This window comes from Cordyceps fumosorosea (assembly GCF_001636725.1).
Source record: "Cordyceps fumosorosea ARSEF 2679 chromosome Unknown scaffold_1, whole genome shotgun sequence".
NCBI classification, from domain to species: Eukaryota; Fungi; Ascomycota; class Sordariomycetes; order Hypocreales; family Cordycipitaceae; genus Cordyceps; species Cordyceps fumosorosea.
This window is the reverse complement of record NW_017387301.1, coordinates 922,980-940,559: the sequence shown is the minus strand read 5'-3', so window position 1 is coordinate 940,559 and position 17,580 is coordinate 922,980. Positions and strand designations below refer to the sequence as shown.

Sequence of the window (17,580 nt, the reverse complement as noted above, 5' to 3'; positions counted from 1 at the left end):
AGCCCACGCCAGGTACTTAAAATTGGATGCTTTCGACAGCATCTTCCAGGAGGGAAGTATCCAACAAATGTTGTCGTGAATCTCAGGTACGCCAGTAAAAGCACCGGAAACGACTGTGTTGAGGTAGATCAGTGCTGCATGTCCGAAAATTCGAGTTCGTATCGCAGGATCTATTTGTGGCTGATGGGCTCTGGACTCGTCCAAGTCTTCTGATGCATTGTTTCTGTGGCTTGGTAGCCTCTTCAATTTGTGCTCCAGAGTTGCTTCAATCTTGCAGGCTCTGTGGACAAGGTCCCGCACGCTGAGAGTGCCGTCAGATAATTGAGTGAGCTTGCTTACTTCCAATGCTGTAATATCCATAACGCTGTGCAGAATCCATGCATCACATCCCGTGATTTCTGCGAGTACCAAAGAAAATGCAGAGTCTGCAAGATAATTGCGGTAGCTTTCTTCTCCATCAGGTATTCGCGTCACTGCTGCGGCGGACAAGATGTCATGCCAGACAAAGATGGCCGTGAAGAAAACTGCCGCGGTCCACTCCATTCGTGACGGAAGCGGCGAAGGGGAGCTATGACGTGAGCAAGCTACTGCTGCTTGATTGCAGTGATGTTCTATAGAAACTGCACTTTCAAGTTCATTGCCACTCAATTGGCTGAAGCATGGCAAATCCGATGTCGGCCCCGGAAGAAACTCCTCGCCAGCAAGAAACCCCGACGCGCAGGCAAGATAGGACTGACAGCCTTGCATATTGTTTCCAAGAGCCTACAAGTAGATGTTTAGCTTCAATGTCTGTGGAGAAGAGTGCGCAGCTCAAAGGTATGACCAACTTCTAGTAGGGCCAGATGCACGCCGCATATGATGGACTCTCCATGTACAACGGGTGGGCACGAGTGTACCGCATTGAAACTTCGAATGGCCAAGTCCCGATGTCTCTGGTACCTACAGTATGCCAGTTCCCTGGTGCTGGGGTCTGCAGATTCGTCCAAATGGGACACGTAGGCGCTCATGCTGAGCGAGGTGTAGAAGAAGGTCGGAGATCGGACCATCAAGCATAGCAGCCAGGTCTTTTGTGGGGTTGAAGGATGGCTGCATAAAAGATATTGATGGCCAAAAGTGGACTCGACAAAGTCCATGACGAGTACTATATCGGATTCCGAGGCTTTGATGCCAAAGTGGCTGTCCTTTGGTAGAGACTCGGCCCTCGAGAGACCGGTATCAGAGTGGTGGCTTGGCGGCTGTGGTGGTGGTAGCATCGGCAGGGGCATGTAGGGCGTCAGATCGTAACCGGCGTCATTGATCCAGATCTCATCATCCAAAGGAAATGAACAATCGAAAGCCACATATTCTACTTGAGGCCCGGTAAAGTGACCAAACTCGGAGTCATCTCTTTGCAGTGGTGGCGAGGAAGGGGCTTGCAGGTCCATCTGGCTCTCCGGCCCTAAGCCTCCCGAGTATTCCGCAGATGAGGCTGTAGCGGTTGTTGACTCTACGCTACCGCTTGACGGAATGGCCACAGTCTTTTGTCTCCTGGCATCCAGGCGTATCCTTCTTGCCTCCTCCTTCTCCAGGTCTCCTCTGTCTTTCCAGGTCGGACGGGGTCCGTAGCCGTGGCAAAGCACTCCGAATTGATGGCAGTTGGTACAAGGAGGGCCATCTTCGAAGCACTTCTTCTTCCGGAGTCGGCACGTCCAGCAACCGGTCTTGCTGCGCTGCCGGGCGGACATATCTCATCGAAGGGCGCGGATGCAAGGATTCGGCTCCGAGACATTGAGTCTTCTGTGTACATGGCGTATGCAAACGCGAAGATGAACTGATGAGGAAGCAGAGTAATTATTAGTCTCAGCAACTATCAGTAGGTGCGACGCGCTGATCGTCACTGGCATTCTCGGTCGGATCCTGCCCCCCGCTCCCACCAGCGACCAGTAGTATATAGACTACTGCGTACGATAGCAAAATGTAGAACTAATGACGGCATGTAACATTAATTCAGATGGCTTGCAGATCAAGGTAGGTTATCCTGCAGTCGTCTCCATGGCTTCTACAGTTGTCAGTCCGCGGCGTAATGAGACAGTACTTCTCGGTCTGCGTGCGGGGAGACTGCAAGATAAGACATTGAGACAACTAGAGCAGATAGTCTTGGAGGAGGAAGAGATTAAGCTCTAGATCTTATTTTGTGACAATAAAACCCAGTCGGGCTTAAGGAGGTGCTGTGGTAGACAGATGGCCGAGCGAGGTTGGTAATCGGCAGCTGCCTTGTCGGTGATGTGACTCCCCGACATTAGCCTGCACATGTTATTCTAAAATGTACAGTGACGGAATACATGTTACATAATGTGCGGAAGCAAAAAGCTTCGTGACGTGGCACTGCGAGCTGCATACGCGGATGCAGGTGCGGATGCAGAGGTAAGAGCGACATCTTGCGGACAGCCATCCGGCGCCGTCCTGCAAAAGCATTCGGGAAGTTACAATGTCTAAGGAGTACCACTCTTTCTCTGACTGCGATCTCGGCATTCCAATCTTGTCTGTGTAGATCTGTACTGGACTTGAAAGCATTGGCGAGGCCAGTCAGTCAATGGTCTACCCCCCTCCCCTCTCCCAAAATTTGACTTTCATTGCGAACAGATAATACCCAACAGCCATACTATTTATTGCATCAAGATGACTCGGAAAACTGAATTCTCTTTTCCACAGCAACTGCAAGGCCACGATGGGGCCGGGACCTCCCTGCAGTCTGAGGCGGCGATTCTTTGGGTAGAGAATTTCGTCCGGGACGTCGATGCCCGGCCACGCTACGCCCCAGCCAGCTTCCATCCCACCGTCTTCAAGTTCAAGGAACTCGTCGAGAGCCGGCTGGAGCTGCGCATGTGGGCTTCTGCCATGTTCGAGGAGGTGCCCAACAAGATCCCCTACAACCGCCGGCGCCCAGGTCAGCCGGCGCCGCGGAGCCCAGTTCGCGGCTACGAGCACCTCCTCGACCTGCTCAACGTCGTCGTACCCGAGGTCGCGCCAACCTGGACCCTCGCGTCCGCCGGCGTCGGTCTCATGGGACTGCCCTTCCAGGCGCTCCTCGACTGGCCGATGGGCACACCAAGCGGACACGCCTTCTTCCTCGACGCCGACGTCAACGCGAGTTTCCGGGAGATGCTGCAGGCATGGCACGACGACCTGCTCACGACGGAGAGATCGAAGAGCGTCATCACAACGCGCCCGGGGGGATGGCTGAGCCGCGACGTCATCGCTGTATTTGAGCGCGACACCAACCTCGACCCCCGTCGGTGGTCCAGGTTCGACCAGATCTACCACTGCGACCCGCACGGGGACCCGGAGCACTGGGGCTTCCGCTCCTGGGATGAATTCTTCACTCGACGGTTCCGCGACATGGACCGGATCCGGCCTATTGCTTTTGAGGACTCCCCGGAGTGGGTAGTCGTGCCGTGCGAGGCCAAGGCGGCCGTCATCCGGACCAATGTCCAGGCGATTGACCAGTTCTGGGTCAAGAACGCGCGCTACTCGGTTTACGAGATGCTAAATCATCACGAGCTTACCGAGAACTTCATCGGCGGTACCATCTATCAGTCGGTGCTGCTGCCCACCGCATACCATCGCTGGGCGTCGCCCGTGTCGGGCAAGGTCATCTCCACGACCATCTTAGCCGGCGCGTACTTTTCGGAGCGCTCGACCAACGGACTCGGCGACGAGCCCGTCACGCCGCCGCTTTACAACTTGGTGTTCCTCAGCCATGTCGCGACGCGCGCCCTCGTTTTCATCCAGGCCGACGATCCCATCGGCATTGTGTGCTTCATGGCCATCGGCATCGCGGACGTGTCTTCGTGCGAGATCAACCCCAAGTTCACTACAGGCAAGCCAGAACAGGTTAGAAAGGGGGAGGAGCTGGGAATGTTTCGGCACGGCGGCTCTAGCCAGTGTCTCTTGTTCCGCAAAGGACTGAGGCTGTCATTCGCAGAGGGCGCGGCCCCAGGGGACCAGCAGCAGAACGTTGCAATTCGGAGCGCCCTGGCTGTTGCACATGCATAGCTAATCTTTCCTACGAATGGTGCAATCCCTGATGCCGCGAAACATGTGCAAGAAGCCTCCCGCATGCTGCAAAGCCTACCAGTGCAACTCTCGTGCATGATGGCGCCGAGGCTGCATTTCAGCTGCTGGCGCACTTGCGGCTGTATGGCACGGCAAACTCCTTCTTCTCTTGTGGCGCGCCAAAGTTCTTTATAGCATGTAGTTTTATGAATCTAGCCCAGTCTGGATCAGTTTGCGATATGATCATGTGTCCGGGATGCAGCATGCATGTGCTCATACCTGCCGCGAGTTTGCCGTAGAAATCCGGCTACTTGGCATACTCTTCTCGTAGGAACTTCCAGGCCGTTGCAGGAGAAGCGTAAATATGCGGTTCACCGCACACAAAATTTCAATCTCCTCACCAGAAACGGTAGTGTGGACCATTGGCAGCCAACATGGGCAGCCTAGCACCTATTCACGTCGTCGAGTCCGACTACTCGGACCTCTACCAGGAGGCCATGCTCGCCAACTATGACGACCCGCCCGAGGCCTGGCAAAAGATCCTCGGTGGCGAGACCCTCTCCTTCAACGGCGGGCTCTTTCCTGAAGACGAGCTCGCCGCAGGCCCCCATCCCAGTTCCGTCGGACCATCCGAGCTGCGCTGCATCGACCGGCAGCTCGAGCTCGCCGGGCTTCTCCGCCCGGATGCACCTCCCCGGCTGCCGCTCCGGCGGATCCTGGACCTCGGGTGCGGCTGGGGCGTCCTCGCGCAGCGCTTGGCTCGCGTCTTCCCGGACTGCCCGCGCATCGACGCCGTCAACCTCAGCCCCTCGCAGCTCCGCCACTGCGCCGCCACGCTCCCCGCGGACCTGCACGACCGCGTGCGCCTGCTCCGCTGCAACGTGCGCGACGTCGACGGCCTACCGGACCCGGACGTCCCGTACGACTTCGTCTTCGTCCGCGGCGTCTGGTTCCACTGCCTGCCGAGCGTCTTCGAGGCGTCCGTCGCGGGCGTCGCGCGGCGCATGGCGCCGGGGGGCCTGCTGCTGCTGTCGGATCCGCTGTACGAGGAGCCGGGGGGTCCGGCGCCGGAGGGGAGGGGTGAGGGGGAGGTGGGCACGGAGGACCACAAGACGAGGGAGTACTACCTCTCGGTGCTGGAGGGGGGCGGCTTCGAGGTGCAGGACATGAGGGTGCTGCCGTCGAACGCGGAGATGATTCACTGGTTTTTGACGCTCAAGGCGAACATTGAGGCCAACTTTGAGAGGTATCCGGAGGGTGTGTCGGTGACAGTGAGAGATTTGCATGATTTCGCGCAGAGCTTCGCGGATAAGGTGGCGGCGGAGCAGGTCTCGATGTATACAATCGTTGCGAAGAAGGCTGTCGGGTAAGAAGGCATCTTTCATTTATTGATAAGATTTTGTTGCCCATTGCTACGCTGAGTACACTTTGTAATTCTGTTCTCGACTGTAGAAGCTCTCGGCGGTGCTCGTAATCTCGGTAGGCCGGGGGCCATGACGTCGACCTTGGCGCGACAAAGCGACGAGAAAAGTTGGCACAAATCTGCCTGATTTCGACACTGAATGCTGCCGAGTTTGTATGCGATTGTAGTAATTGATTCTACTTGCTTCGTCGTATTTATTTTTCTAGACGGTGCATAAATGGCACTGCGCCGATACGCGCTGCAGGAGTGGCGCCATTGCCCTGTTTCGCGAGTAATATAAATCTGAATCGTGGATAACAAAGGGGGATCTCGAAACTCAGATTCATGAGCACGTCATGAAATGAACCAACTCCGCAAGGTAGACGGCATTGCCCCAGGCATCAGGCATGGGGTATGATTCGGCGAAACTGGAGTTTTGGGGTAATTGTAACTTACAGCAGAGTAATACTGGTATTATGACGGGGAATGTAACAATGACATCGAGTAATACACAGCCCCATTTTGGGCAATGGTGCGCGGGAAATTGTTGAGGGATAAACTGGGAGATGGCGGCGGTGCTGAGTGAGACTAGCGGGCCGATGCTCCGGTGCAAGGATGCGGCATGTCCGGCGCCGGAGACCGGTAGTGTGGATTCGTGGCAGATAAGGGAACAGGCAAGGTCTGAGCAGAGGCAGCCGGACCGAATGGAGGGTTTGTGAAAGAAATGGCGCAAGATGAGGCAGGTGGCTGGGCGGCCAGTAAGCTCTTTTCTACCTGAAGCTGCTCTGCCGAAGGTTACTTTCAGAAACAGACAACGACTCGTAACAACAACAAGCCAAGAAACCAAGATCAGGCCTGGATGTTCAGAAACAAGATCTGACCGTATTGACGTCAAGGGCTTGTCAGAGGCTTGCCGACGGGCGTGTGCGTGTCTGTATATTACGCCGGGGAGTGTCATGGATTGGCGCGGACCGTCGACCCCTAGTTTTTTATTTTTCTCACCTAGCCCAGCCGTGCGTGCAGTCGTTCGGTCATCTGAAAACTCACAACACCCAACCCATGAGAAACGAGCTATTTGACCTTTTTTTTCCTTGCCGCTCCCCTTCAGCCTCTTGTTGGTTGGTCGACGAAAGATAGCGAAAGATAAGAACGACATGGGGCGTAATTATACTGGGTCCGTCGCCTAATATTAGCCTTTCCAGGCGGGGCGGCCCCTCTTCTGGCCCCTCTCCCGCGGCGCTTTAGCGGACAGAAGCATTGGAGGCTCGAGGTTCAGGCGAGTTCTAGCGCGGTGTCAGTGGCTGAAATGGGAATGAAGGCTCTGTAAACCCTGTAAAGGCGCTGAGATGGACAACAGAGCTGTCTGCGGCGGGGCAGGTCAAGTCGCCGAAACCGCCGCCACCATCTCACGAAACAACTCTGCATCAACTTTCTCATTTTTTCCTTTTTATTTTAGTTGTCTGGTTATGGAATAGTTAGCTTGTAGATGTTGGTGGCTTCCTGTATCCAAGCATCAGACCATCTTGGCTGCGATGCCCGTCTCAGGACGAAAATAAATGCTCGCGACAAACCCCTCTATTTCCCCTCCTCTAGCCACCCAGCAACAAACGTGCTGCATCAATTGGTCCAGCCAGCTATTTTCATTCACTTACGGATATCTGTACTACGTTTCCTTTGATACATTTTCAAGCTCAGACATACATAGCTTGAGCTATCCCTACGTTTCCTCCCCTTGGCTGCCCCTCCACCGCCTCCCATCCCACTTTCTGCCTACTCTGGCCAGCTTTTTTTTTTCTCGCCGCCCCTCCTCAACCAACCATCCCACCATTCACCCTCCTCTCCTCCTCCTCCACCTCCACCGTCTCACCAGCCTGGTTTGCTAGTAAGACCCTGTTCCAGCTCCTCAATTATCTCTTTTTATCCAGTTTTCCATCTTCCTCTTCCCTCATCTCTCTCCTTCCCTTCTTCCTCTCTTCATCATGCCTCAGCCCCAAGCAAAGCGTCAACGCTCCGTTTCCCTCATGGCTGCTACTGCTCAGGACCATCTCGACGTCGGCGGCGGCCGCCTCGCCTGGCTCTCTTCACTCGACACCGCCTACAGCCCTCAGCAAAACTATCGCCGCTCCTCCATCATCTGCACCATTGGCCCCAAGACCAACTCGGTCGAGGCCATCAACCGTCTCCGCGATGCCGGCCTCAACGTTGTTCGCATGAACTTCTCCCACGGCTCCTACGAGTACCACCAGTCCGTCATTGACAATGCCCGTCAGGCCGTCGCCACTCACCCTGGCCGTCCCTGCGCCATTGCTCTCGACACCAAGGGCCCCGAGATCCGAACTGGCAACACCAAGGACGATGCCGACCTGCCCATTGCTGCTGGTGCCATCATCAACATTACCACTGATGACAAGTACAAGACGGCTTGTGACACTGAGAACATGTACGCCTCACTCCACCCCTCGCAGCAGCTCCCGGAGCTCCCCTTCAGCTTCCCCCCCGCCACCAGTCTTGCCCATTGACATCGCTAACCCACTTCGTCAGGTACGTCGACTACAAGAACATCACCAAGGTCATCCAGCCCGGCCGCATCATCTACGTCGACGACGGTGTTCTTGCTTTCGACGTCCTCTCCATCAAGGACGACCAGACCATCGAGGCCCGCGCCCGCAACAACGGCTTCATCTCCTCCCGCAAGGGTGTCAACCTGCCCAACACCGATGTCGATCTACCCGCCCTGTCCGACAAGGACAAGGCCGACCTCAAGTTTGGTGTCAAGAACAACGTCGACATGGTCTTCGCCTCGTTCATCCGCTCCGGCCAGGATATCAAGGACATCCGTGCCGTCCTCGGCCCCGAGGGCCAGGGCATCCAGATCATTGCCAAGATTGAGAACCGCCAAGGTCTTAACAACTTCCCCGAGATTCTCGCCGAGACTGATGGTGTCATGGTCGCCCGTGGTGACCTCGGCATCGAGATCCCCGCCGCCGAGGTCTTTGCTGCCCAGAAGAAGATGATTGCCATGTGCAACCTTGCTGGCAAGCCTGTCATCTGCGCCACTCAGATGCTCGAGTCCATGATCAAGAATCCCCGCCCTACCCGCGCTGAGATTAGCGACGTTGGCAACGCCATCACCGACGGCGCCGACTGCGTCATGCTGTCTGGTGAGACTGCCAAGGGTAGCTACCCCGCCGAGGCCGTCCGCGAGATGCACGAGGCCTGTCTCAAGGCTGAGAACACCATCCCCTACGTCTCCCACTTTGAGGAAATGTGCAGCCTCGTCAAGCGCCCCGTCCGCACCGTTGAGTCCTGCGCTATGGCTGCTGTCCGCGCCTCCCTCGACCTCGGCGCCGGTGGCATCATTGTCCTCTCCACCTCTGGCGAGTCTGCTCGTCTGCTCTCCAAGTACCGACCCGTCTGCCCCATCTTCATGATCACCCGAAATGCCACTACCTCGCGCTTCGCCCACCTCTACCGTGGCGTCTACCCCTTCCTCTTCCCCGAAGCCAAGCCCGACTTTAGCAAGGTCAACTGGCAGGAGGATGTCGATAGGCGCATCAAGTGGGCCGTCAGCCAGGCTCTCCAGCTCGGTACCCTGACCACTGGCGATACCGTCGTCGTCGTCCAGGGCTGGAAGGGTGGCATGGGCAACACCAACACTCTGCGCATCGTCCGCGCCGAGCCTGAGCACCTTGGCATCGGTGAGATGTAAGGGACCAAAAATTGCAATGATGATGGAAATAGGCACACAATAAAACGGAGTTTTTTGTTTCTTTTGTAACGTAATGAAGGACATTGTTTGAAGCCCGAAGGCAAGGATAGAGAGAACTTCGCATAGGATGTCGACGAATACTTTACGAACGTGTAGGGTGGCTCAGGCAGTCACCGAACGCGTCTAGCAGTATTTGTATGAAATAGCACATCAACGAATCACTAGATTGATACCAGCTGCATTACATTGGCAATTTGTACTCGTGGATTTATTGCCGTGAATGGATCTACAACAAGGGGCAACCTAGGATCAATTTTGCATCCTCACGTATTCTCATCAACACGCAGAATGCAAGATTAGATTTGATCTGAGAAACGCTCTATTACCTGTCGTCATATAAATCCAAAGTATAAGAAGCATCTGGTGTATCAAGTGCCCAACTTTATATTCACGTTGGAAACTCCCCCGGTGACCAAGAATGCGCAGCTGTTTTCTATTATGCAACACCGCCCCTCCCTCTAGAGGTTTTCAATGGCAAACTTTTTGCGCAGAAACTCTCCGTACCGCATAAACAGCCACGGTACAGGGATCAAAGCTACCGCGATGAACGCCAACAGACTGTTGCCCCAGCCCAAACCGAGCTTGGCGTACATGGGGCCACCGGCGAGCGGGAGGACGGCACCGAGCAATGAGCGGACAACCGAGTTGGCGGCAAGCGCGGAGGCGGCGTATATGGTGAACGTATCGACAAGATATAGCTGCAGAGCCTAGATGGTGCAGTGTGAGCGTCAGTGCTTATTCTTACTCCTGGCCAAACGGGGGTTGATTAGTTGTTGAATGGCGGGAGGCTGCGCTTACCATGAAGATAATCAGGTTCCCGACGCCCATGATGGCGGTGCCGATGATGGGCACGATCCAGTGCACCTTGTACTGCGCGGTCCAGCCGTAGATGAACAGGCCGACCGGCAGCAGCACGGCGCCGATGCGCAGCGGCGGCAGGCGGTGCTCCGGCTTCATGGCACTAACGCTAGGCCGGCGCGCCAACTCCTCGTCCACCGCCGCCGCCTCGCCGGCCTCCCTCGCCTTCTTCTTCATGTAGCGGTCGCTAGCGGAGGAGAAGTAGCCGACGCCGAGCATGGAGCCGACGCCGAGGCCGAGGAACGCGAGCCCCGCGTGGATGCCGTCGAAGCCGTACTGCCTCTGGAACAGCGGCGTGATGCTCGTGAACATGATGTACAGGTACCCGTACGCCACGCCCACGAAGACGTTGCAGATGGCGCAGATGGGCGAGAACGCGAGCAGCTTAAACGGGCGCAGGATCGCGCGCGTGAACAGCTCCCCCGGCGCCAGCCCCGCATCCAGCTTCGACCTCAGCGTCAAATCGCCCGTCTCCTTGCAGAGGCGGTCGGTCTTGCGCTGGAGGAGCACGGGCGCGTAGGTCTCGCGGGCGAGGAGGAGGAAGAGCAGGGCGAGCGCGCCGGCGAGCGCGGCGAGGACCCAAAAGACCCAACGCCAGGACAGCTTGTCGGCGACGACGCCGCCGACGACGGGGCCGATGATGGGGCCGAGGAGCGGGCCGACGGAGAAGCCGGCCATGGCGGCGCCGCGGTTGCGCTGGGTGATCATGTCGGAGATGCTGCCGCCGCCGTTGGTGACGGGGCAGGAGCCGAAGACGCCGGAGAGGAAGCGGAAGACGATGAGGGCTTTGAGGGAGGGCGCGAGGGCGCAGCCGATGAGGAACGCTGCGGGGAGGTTGTCAGTGGTCGGGAGGAAGAGGAGGGGAGGGGAGGGGAGGGGAGGGGAGGAAGGAAGAGGACGACGGACCGATGAAGCCAATGTTGGCGACGTGGTAGATGCGCGTGCGGCCGTAGAGCTCGGATAACGGGGCGAAGAGCATCGGTCCGGCGGCGAAGCCGAGGATGTAGACGGAGACGCAGAAGGCGGCGAGCTCCTCGCTGGAGGAGTGGAACTCGCGCATGAGGTTGGGCACGCCCGGCGCGAACATGGCTGCGTCCTCGTTAGCAACAAGCAACGTTGAAGTGCGCAACGAAAGACATACAAGACGCCAACGGCGTGACAAAGGTTAGCGCGCTGATGAGGACGCAGTTGAATACCTTGACCCAGTTCGGCCAGTTGTACGGGTTGTGAGGGTCGTCGTCGCCGTCCCAGAAGACGATGCCCTCGTCGTCGAGGCCGGGTGGCCGCGGCCCGGCGGTGGCGCTGTAGTCGATTTGCTGCTCCGTAGCCTCGGCCTTGGCGTTGTCCTTTTTTGTTGTGGAATCATCCTCCGGCGGCGGCCCGGGCCCGGCTGTGCCGTCAGCCTTTTCGTCAACGTTCATCTCGGTGGCCGAGTCGTCGCCGCTCGTGGCCTCGACGTTGACAGGCCTGTCGAGGGCCGGAGCCGCGTTGGCGCTGGTAGCCATCGACACACGCGCGCGCGGGGTTCCGACGTTGCTCAGGGAGTTTTGCCCCTTTTTTGCTTCTTATTCCTTGAGTCCTGTCCCGAGATTTCGTGTTAGAAAACATGTTGTCTGAAAATGTCTTGGCGATGACCGCATCTTCGCCCGACTCTGGAGCAGGTGTGGTTGGTGCATCCGCGCCCAGCGCATCACAGGCGCAAGCCAGGCTGAGCCTTACCCAAATCCGAATTGTGCTCTCCGGAAGGATTCAAGCACCGGCAAAGACTTGCAGAACCTGGCCGGCCAGTTGGGAGACTCTCTCGCGCACCCGGTCCGGGGTTGAGTGCGGGGAGCGGCTATATGGTGGATGGGCTCGTCGGGGTCGTTTGCTGGCAGAGTCGTTGGCCGGACTGATATGCGAGAAGCTAGCAACGGGGATGAACGGTGTTTAAAACACAAGAACAGCCAGAGAAAAGAGAACAGCGACAGAGAAGGGATGGATGTGCTACAAGGCTGGACTGCAGCCCTTTATTATTATTACTGAGACGTAAGAGCAACACAAACATGGGCCGGCGGGGACCGACTGCATGCATGGGCTTGTGCCCGTAACAATGCATACATACATGCCTGGCCAGGACGCACAAAAAAGCAAGCTAATTTGGGCAAATATCCGAGTGCCATTGTGACGATCCCTGGTAGTGGTATGAGTGCAAGGCTCTTCGTCCGCGGTCGAAAATCCGGAGGCGAGTTAATGTGGCCCAGAAATAAGAACTAAGAAACTTGGGGAGATCATTGCCATCTTATTAGCGGGCGTGGGAGGCTCCGTGGGGTTCAGGATTAGCTCCACGGGGCGTGGCAGGACATGGGCCCCTGGGTTCGTGGGCACAGACATGCTGCCCTTGTACCAGTATTTAGTATTTGTCGGCCGAGTCCACACGAATGCGAAAAGGGGCTTTGGGGTAAATCGAATTAGCTGCTGGAACTAAACCGTGGCTTTTGCCTTTTAACATCTTTCCCCGCGGCCGGAAGACGGTGGAGCACCAGCATGCACCGGAACTTGTGCAAGTCCGAGTTATGCAGGAATACGCGTACTTGGTGGTGATGGTGCTGCATCGTTGGACATGCATACATGGATAGATATCTCACGCCAGTCTGGCCGCCTTGGTGTCTCTACCACCGACCGGGTCGCTCTTGTAGTTGCCGCCGGCAGCAGACAAGTTGTTGACCAAGACATGACGGCTTGACGCCCGCACGGTTATCGCAACTGTCCAGGCAATAACACGTACAATGGCTTGAATGGGTTGGTGGGTTGGTAGGCAGAGGATGGACGTAGTGCGGCCGTTGAACACAGCAGAAAATCTTGCGAGCCCAATCTATTCCCTATAATCATTGGGTCTGTTCTGGAATTATGTGATTCGTGTTCGCCGTCTGTACCATAGCCTGGTACGGATACTTTTACTCTGTCGAAACACGAATCTCCAGTTTGAACCATGTCATCTGCAAAGCTGCACGCCCGCCCGCCATCTCGTATCACCTCGCATTTCATTGTCCAACTCGCCCCGCCTCAGAATCCATGTCTCACTTCGCTTTTTGACCACTGGCCCGAGACATTGTCACATCAAGACGTTCATGAATAAATTAGTAAATTCGGCGATTAGAATAAAAAAAAAAGTAAGTATCTACAGGGAAACTTTGGCAAGTCATCACTCATCACTCATCCATCGTCAAAGCCCCTACTTCATCCCTCCCTCAATCTCTCCCTCTCCATCATCAGTGCCCCGTCCGCCATCCTCATCACCAGCTGCCCCCTTTGCTGAAGTCGCTCTTGTGGTAGAGGATCGGCCCGTAGGCGTACTGATACGGAGGCATATCGACGGCTGTGCACCCGTGTACGGGGAGACCGCGCCCCTCCCAGTCGTTGGCTGCATTGACGGCGACCAGGTCGACGGGCAAGTTCATGCCAACCAGGTTACCCGCCAGCTTCAGGAGACACGCCTGACCGTCCTTGTTGCGCTCCAGGGCGGCCATCACGGGAACAGCGAACTTGGCGTGTTCCAGGCATTCGCTGATAAGCACGCGCAAAGCACTATGCGGGCCGATCTCAATCATCGCGTTGACGGGAACGGTCTTGACGAGCTGCTGAACGGCTTCCAAGAATAGGACGGGCAATTCGAGGTTGGCGCAATAGGAATCCGCATCGGCCGGTATGTTGTTCATGTCCTTTAGCGGCAAGACAGAAGAAAACCAAGGGACCGGGTCAGATCGGTGAGCTGGTTCGCATAGTTCCTCAGCAGCTGCGTTGGCCATTGCAGGGCGCACCAACTCCTGGTACTTCCTCCCCACGGCAATCATGTGGCGGGAGTGATACGCATTGCCACCGGTGCGGATGACGCGGCTGAAAACGTTGCGGGCTGTCAGCTTGGTCGCGAGACCCTCAACGGCCTCAACGTCCCCGGCCATGGTCAGCATCGCGGGAGACTGGGTCGCCGCGACCGTGACGGACTCCTCGTAGCCCTGCATGTACCCGGACTCCTCCAGCTCGCGCAGGCCGAGCCCGACAGCCAGCAGGGCCCCATCGTGCCCGTTCGTCCTGACCGCCTGGCCGTGGAAGAAGGCGGAGATGATCGCCTCGGCCGCCGTCAGACGACCCGCCGCGTACGCGGCCGCCATCTCCCCGGAGGACTGCCCGGTGATGGCCGCAGGGCGGATCGACCACGACGCGAGGAGGTCCATGATTCCAATCTGCAGTGCCGTGCACACTGTCTGCGCAACCTCAGGGGTGCTGACAAAGTCTTCGTCGTCCTCGACGTCCTGGAGGACCTCCTCGATTGTCCAGTGATATGAGCACTAAGCCCAGCAGGCTGCATTGATTTCCCAGCATTGATGTTAGACGAGACGACCTCCTCGATTGTTCAGGAAACCCGTCTGTCGGCGGACGCGGACACGCTCGCGACGATCCGGTCTAAGTACGCGATGGTGTCGCGGAAGACGGCGTACTGGAACAACTCCCGGCCCATTTCGTATGTGACTTCCAACAACTTCCTCTGCTATGGATTGAGAGTCTCGGCTTCTGTCTGCTACGTGCCGAAACAGGTGTGGTCAAAGAGGCGAGGGTCCTCTTTGAGTAAGAAGCCGCCTTGCGTTGAGGTGATGCCCGTGGGCTCCGCGTCGGGGTGGATGAAGCCATACTGTGAGTAGCGGTAGTCTCCAAAGCCTGTATAGCCGGATGTTTGTTCTCGAGAAGATTCCAGAGTCCTTTATCATCGCGGACATCACCGGGCCATCTGCAAGCTGCAAGGTGCTAGTCTCTACGCGTAAAGCAATGGTTCAAAGCAGACTCACCCATGCCGACTATGGCAACAGGCTCGACTTGAGGCTGGATCTGCATTGCGAAGAATCGAAGGAGGTATAAGAAAATCCGCTCGTATGCCATGGCAGGGCTTGTTGCTGTGGATTAGAAAGTATAAAAATAAACTGTCCCTATGTCGTAACAAGCTTTGTTGAGGGTATATAGAGAGAGTGCAAACATGAACTCTGCTCGAAGTCTGCAGCACGCTGCCTGAAACCAATAAATCAGTATTTCTGTCGATGATAAGAATAGAGTGCTTAAACTTAAGCTGCCCCGGTGATGAGTTACTATATATACTCAAGTTGGTAGACGGCCGGCGGGTGTTTTGCATCATGGTGTTGGCTTGTTTAGTTGCTAACCGCTGCCAAGGCCTGTTTACTGCTTCAACGCCACACTTTTCTCCAATAAGGGTTAACCTTCAGCGAGATGGCTCGTATTTTGCGGGTAAGAACAGCCAGGAGCTGGTGGAATATCAAGGCAAGCACATTGTGCTATTGATGGCAATGAGGTCTAGTTGCTACGATCTACTGGAGCGTCTCAGGCGTCCTAGCAAGGCTACCACCCAACGCTTGCTCTAAACCTAAGCAACTTTCTTAAACAAGACAAAATTAATACCACAAAAATCGGGTAAAAGCCTCACCATGTGCTGACCTTCTTAACTTTTATTTACTGATGAATCACCCACCACGGTCCAACAGACGCCTCCCGTGCCAGCACAATGGGCTTGGCGCATTTGCTTTCAAAGAAACCAAATTAACAGTTTTTGTGCCAACACCAAACCTCAGCTTCGCAGCCCTCGAGCTCTCTCTCGCATCTAGAACACGTTGAGGGTCCTGCCAGTGCTGTGGCGCTCAATGTTGCGCTTGTCCCTACCATTCGAAGCGCTCCCGCTTGGTATCGAGTGCCTGTAAGGATGTTTGGCGCCTGTCTCAGAAGTGGTTCTCCGATGAGACAACTGGGAGACTTGTCGACGCTCTGAGAGGCTCGGTCCAACGGTTCAAGTCCAAAGATGGAAACAGAAGTGGTGCCACTGTGTTTGACCTGCAGGGCCCAAAAAAGGAAGCAAATGACAACCTTAAGTTAGCATTGTAAATAGTTTGCGAGCGACAAACAAACCAATCACTTTACCTCAACTTACACCTCATAGCCTGTCCAGGACACGCCGCGATGGAGGGAACCGGACGCCCGGAGGGATTAGTTACTCGATCGGGCGCTGTCCTCTAGTTAACATTGCGTTGTCTTGGTAATCCGTCACAGCCTTTGCGGACTTGGGCGATAACATTCGGTTGAGAAGAAAAAGCACAGCAACGCAAACCACACTAGAACTACCAGTTTGTTTTGTTGTCGGCGTCGTCTCACACATAGTTTGCCGTCAACCTGCCGGGTAGCCAGCAAATGAACATGCGGAATACAAGCACTCTCTTCATCACAACTCGCCATACGTTACTAAATGCAGTAGTTATTCTCACAAATTGACACTAATCATTGCCCTTGATAACTGAGTTAGCTTTTAGTAATATCGGAAATAAGTAGATTTATCATAAACCCCATTCTAAGACTACAGGACTACACTAAAACTTTCATACTGTTACTACTGCGAGCAGTATTCAACGTCTCTATGAAGCCTCTGAAATGCATGCTGCATTTATTGTCTGTTTGTGCTGCTAGCTGTGGCAGTATTCGCATCTCTCCATTGTAGCTGGCCAACACCAGACAGCCACTCAGCCGCGCCTTGTACGGGATCAGCTGTTCGCCGCCCATCTTGTCAGTCATACGGTCGCAACGGGCCGAGATCGAACCGGGATTCACTTACTCCGCCAAGGTTGGCCAGGATGTCGGCACCAAGATCCTGTCCGTTCCATTCATTCGCCGCACCCTGAGCAAGCTCATCATAGAGTCCTTCGCCGAGTCCGTTGCCAGCAGCGCCCTCGGGAAGATTTGCTAGTACAAGAAAGTTAGTTGACTAGTATAATAGTTTCAATAGCCATGATAGTTTCAATAGCCATAATAGATAGTTTCAATAGCCATAATAGTTTCAACATGATAGTTTCAATAGCCATAATAGTTTCAACAGCCATGATAGTTTCAATGAACATGATTGTCTCAATCGCTCTACTAGTTCCTACCCTACAGCCGGCTTCTGCCGGCTTCTCTTTGGACGCCGGGGTTGCTTGAGACTACGTCCTCGCCGTTGCATGGTGCAAGCCGCGTCGAGCATGAAGAACTGCTATGTAGATCTTGAAATTTTAATTCTACGCGTTTTTTTCACAGCATAATGTTGCGCGATACAGTAGGTAAGAGGCCAAAGCACGTTTAAGTGCGCCTGTTGGATGCAAACCAGTCATTGCAAAGCTACGGTGGCCCCAGCACATTCGGCACCTTTTGAATAAAGCACGGAGGAGAAACGCATCAAGCATTCCTGGGTGTTCTATGCACAATTTTTCATTCAATGTTCTTACTTGGGCATAAGGCATCAAAAAGTTTTCTATAATATACGAATTGTTTTATATAAGGTAACGTACTTTAATGTTTCTGGTATCTTGAGCTACTGTGAGGAACATGCTCCAGAAAAGTGGACACCTGTACTTGTGCTGTACTTGCCGGATCTGAACCATTTATTGTGCATGAGATTTATGCACGACAGACTGGTTGTTATGACTGCCTACAGGTACTTCCAAGTCGCCCT

At 55.3% G+C, this 17,580-nt stretch overlaps 6 protein-coding genes across 6 annotated transcripts; 3 read left to right on the top strand and 3 right to left on the bottom strand.

The window, feature by feature from the left end:
• Positions 1-2,658: 2,658 nt before the first annotated feature.
• Positions 2,659-4,035, top strand: ISF_00306 (phosphatidylserine decarboxylase family protein; the record flags this gene model as incomplete). The annotated part of the gene is made up of 1 exon (XM_018843913.1): positions 2,659-4,035. The coding sequence occupies one exon, from the start codon at positions 2,659-2,661 to the stop codon at positions 4,033-4,035; it is 1,377 nt and encodes a 458-aa protein (XP_018708363.1).
• Positions 4,036-4,469: 434 nt separating this feature from the next.
• Positions 4,470-5,405, top strand: ISF_00305 (methyltransferase type 12; the record flags this gene model as incomplete). Its single annotated transcript, XM_018843912.1, has 1 exon — positions 4,470-5,405. The coding sequence occupies one exon, from the start codon at positions 4,470-4,472 to the stop codon at positions 5,403-5,405; it is 936 nt and encodes a 311-aa protein (XP_018708362.1).
• Positions 5,406-7,416: 2,011 nt separating this feature from the next.
• On the top strand, positions 7,417-9,146 carry ISF_00304 (pyruvate kinase; the record flags this gene model as incomplete). Its single annotated transcript, XM_018843911.1, has 2 exons — positions 7,417-7,877; positions 7,979-9,146. The coding sequence occupies 2 exons, from the start codon at positions 7,417-7,419 to the stop codon at positions 9,144-9,146; spliced, it is 1,629 nt and encodes a 542-aa protein (XP_018708361.1).
• A 518-nt stretch (positions 9,147-9,664) lies between these two features.
• On the bottom strand, positions 9,665-11,569 carry ISF_00303 (Major facilitator superfamily domain, general substrate transporter; the record flags this gene model as incomplete). Its single annotated transcript, XM_018843910.1, has 4 exons — positions 9,665-9,913; positions 10,005-10,888; positions 10,971-11,153; positions 11,206-11,569. The coding sequence occupies 4 exons, from the start codon at positions 11,567-11,569 to the stop codon at positions 9,665-9,667; spliced, it is 1,680 nt and encodes a 559-aa protein (XP_018708360.1).
• Positions 11,570-13,339: 1,770 nt separating this feature from the next.
• On the bottom strand, positions 13,340-14,562 carry ISF_00302 (beta-ketoacyl synthase domain-containing protein; the record flags this gene model as incomplete). The annotated part of the gene is made up of 2 exons (XM_018843909.1): positions 13,340-14,392; positions 14,467-14,562. The coding sequence occupies 2 exons, from the start codon at positions 14,560-14,562 to the stop codon at positions 13,340-13,342; spliced, it is 1,149 nt and encodes a 382-aa protein (XP_018708359.1).
• Positions 14,563-14,622: 60 nt separating this feature from the next.
• Positions 14,623-14,933, bottom strand: ISF_00301 (polyketide synthase; the record flags this gene model as incomplete). Its single annotated transcript, XM_018843908.1, has 2 exons — positions 14,623-14,759; positions 14,888-14,933. The coding sequence occupies 2 exons, from the start codon at positions 14,931-14,933 to the stop codon at positions 14,623-14,625; spliced, it is 183 nt and encodes a 60-aa protein (XP_018708358.1).
• Between the last annotated feature and the right edge of the window lie 2,647 nt (positions 14,934-17,580).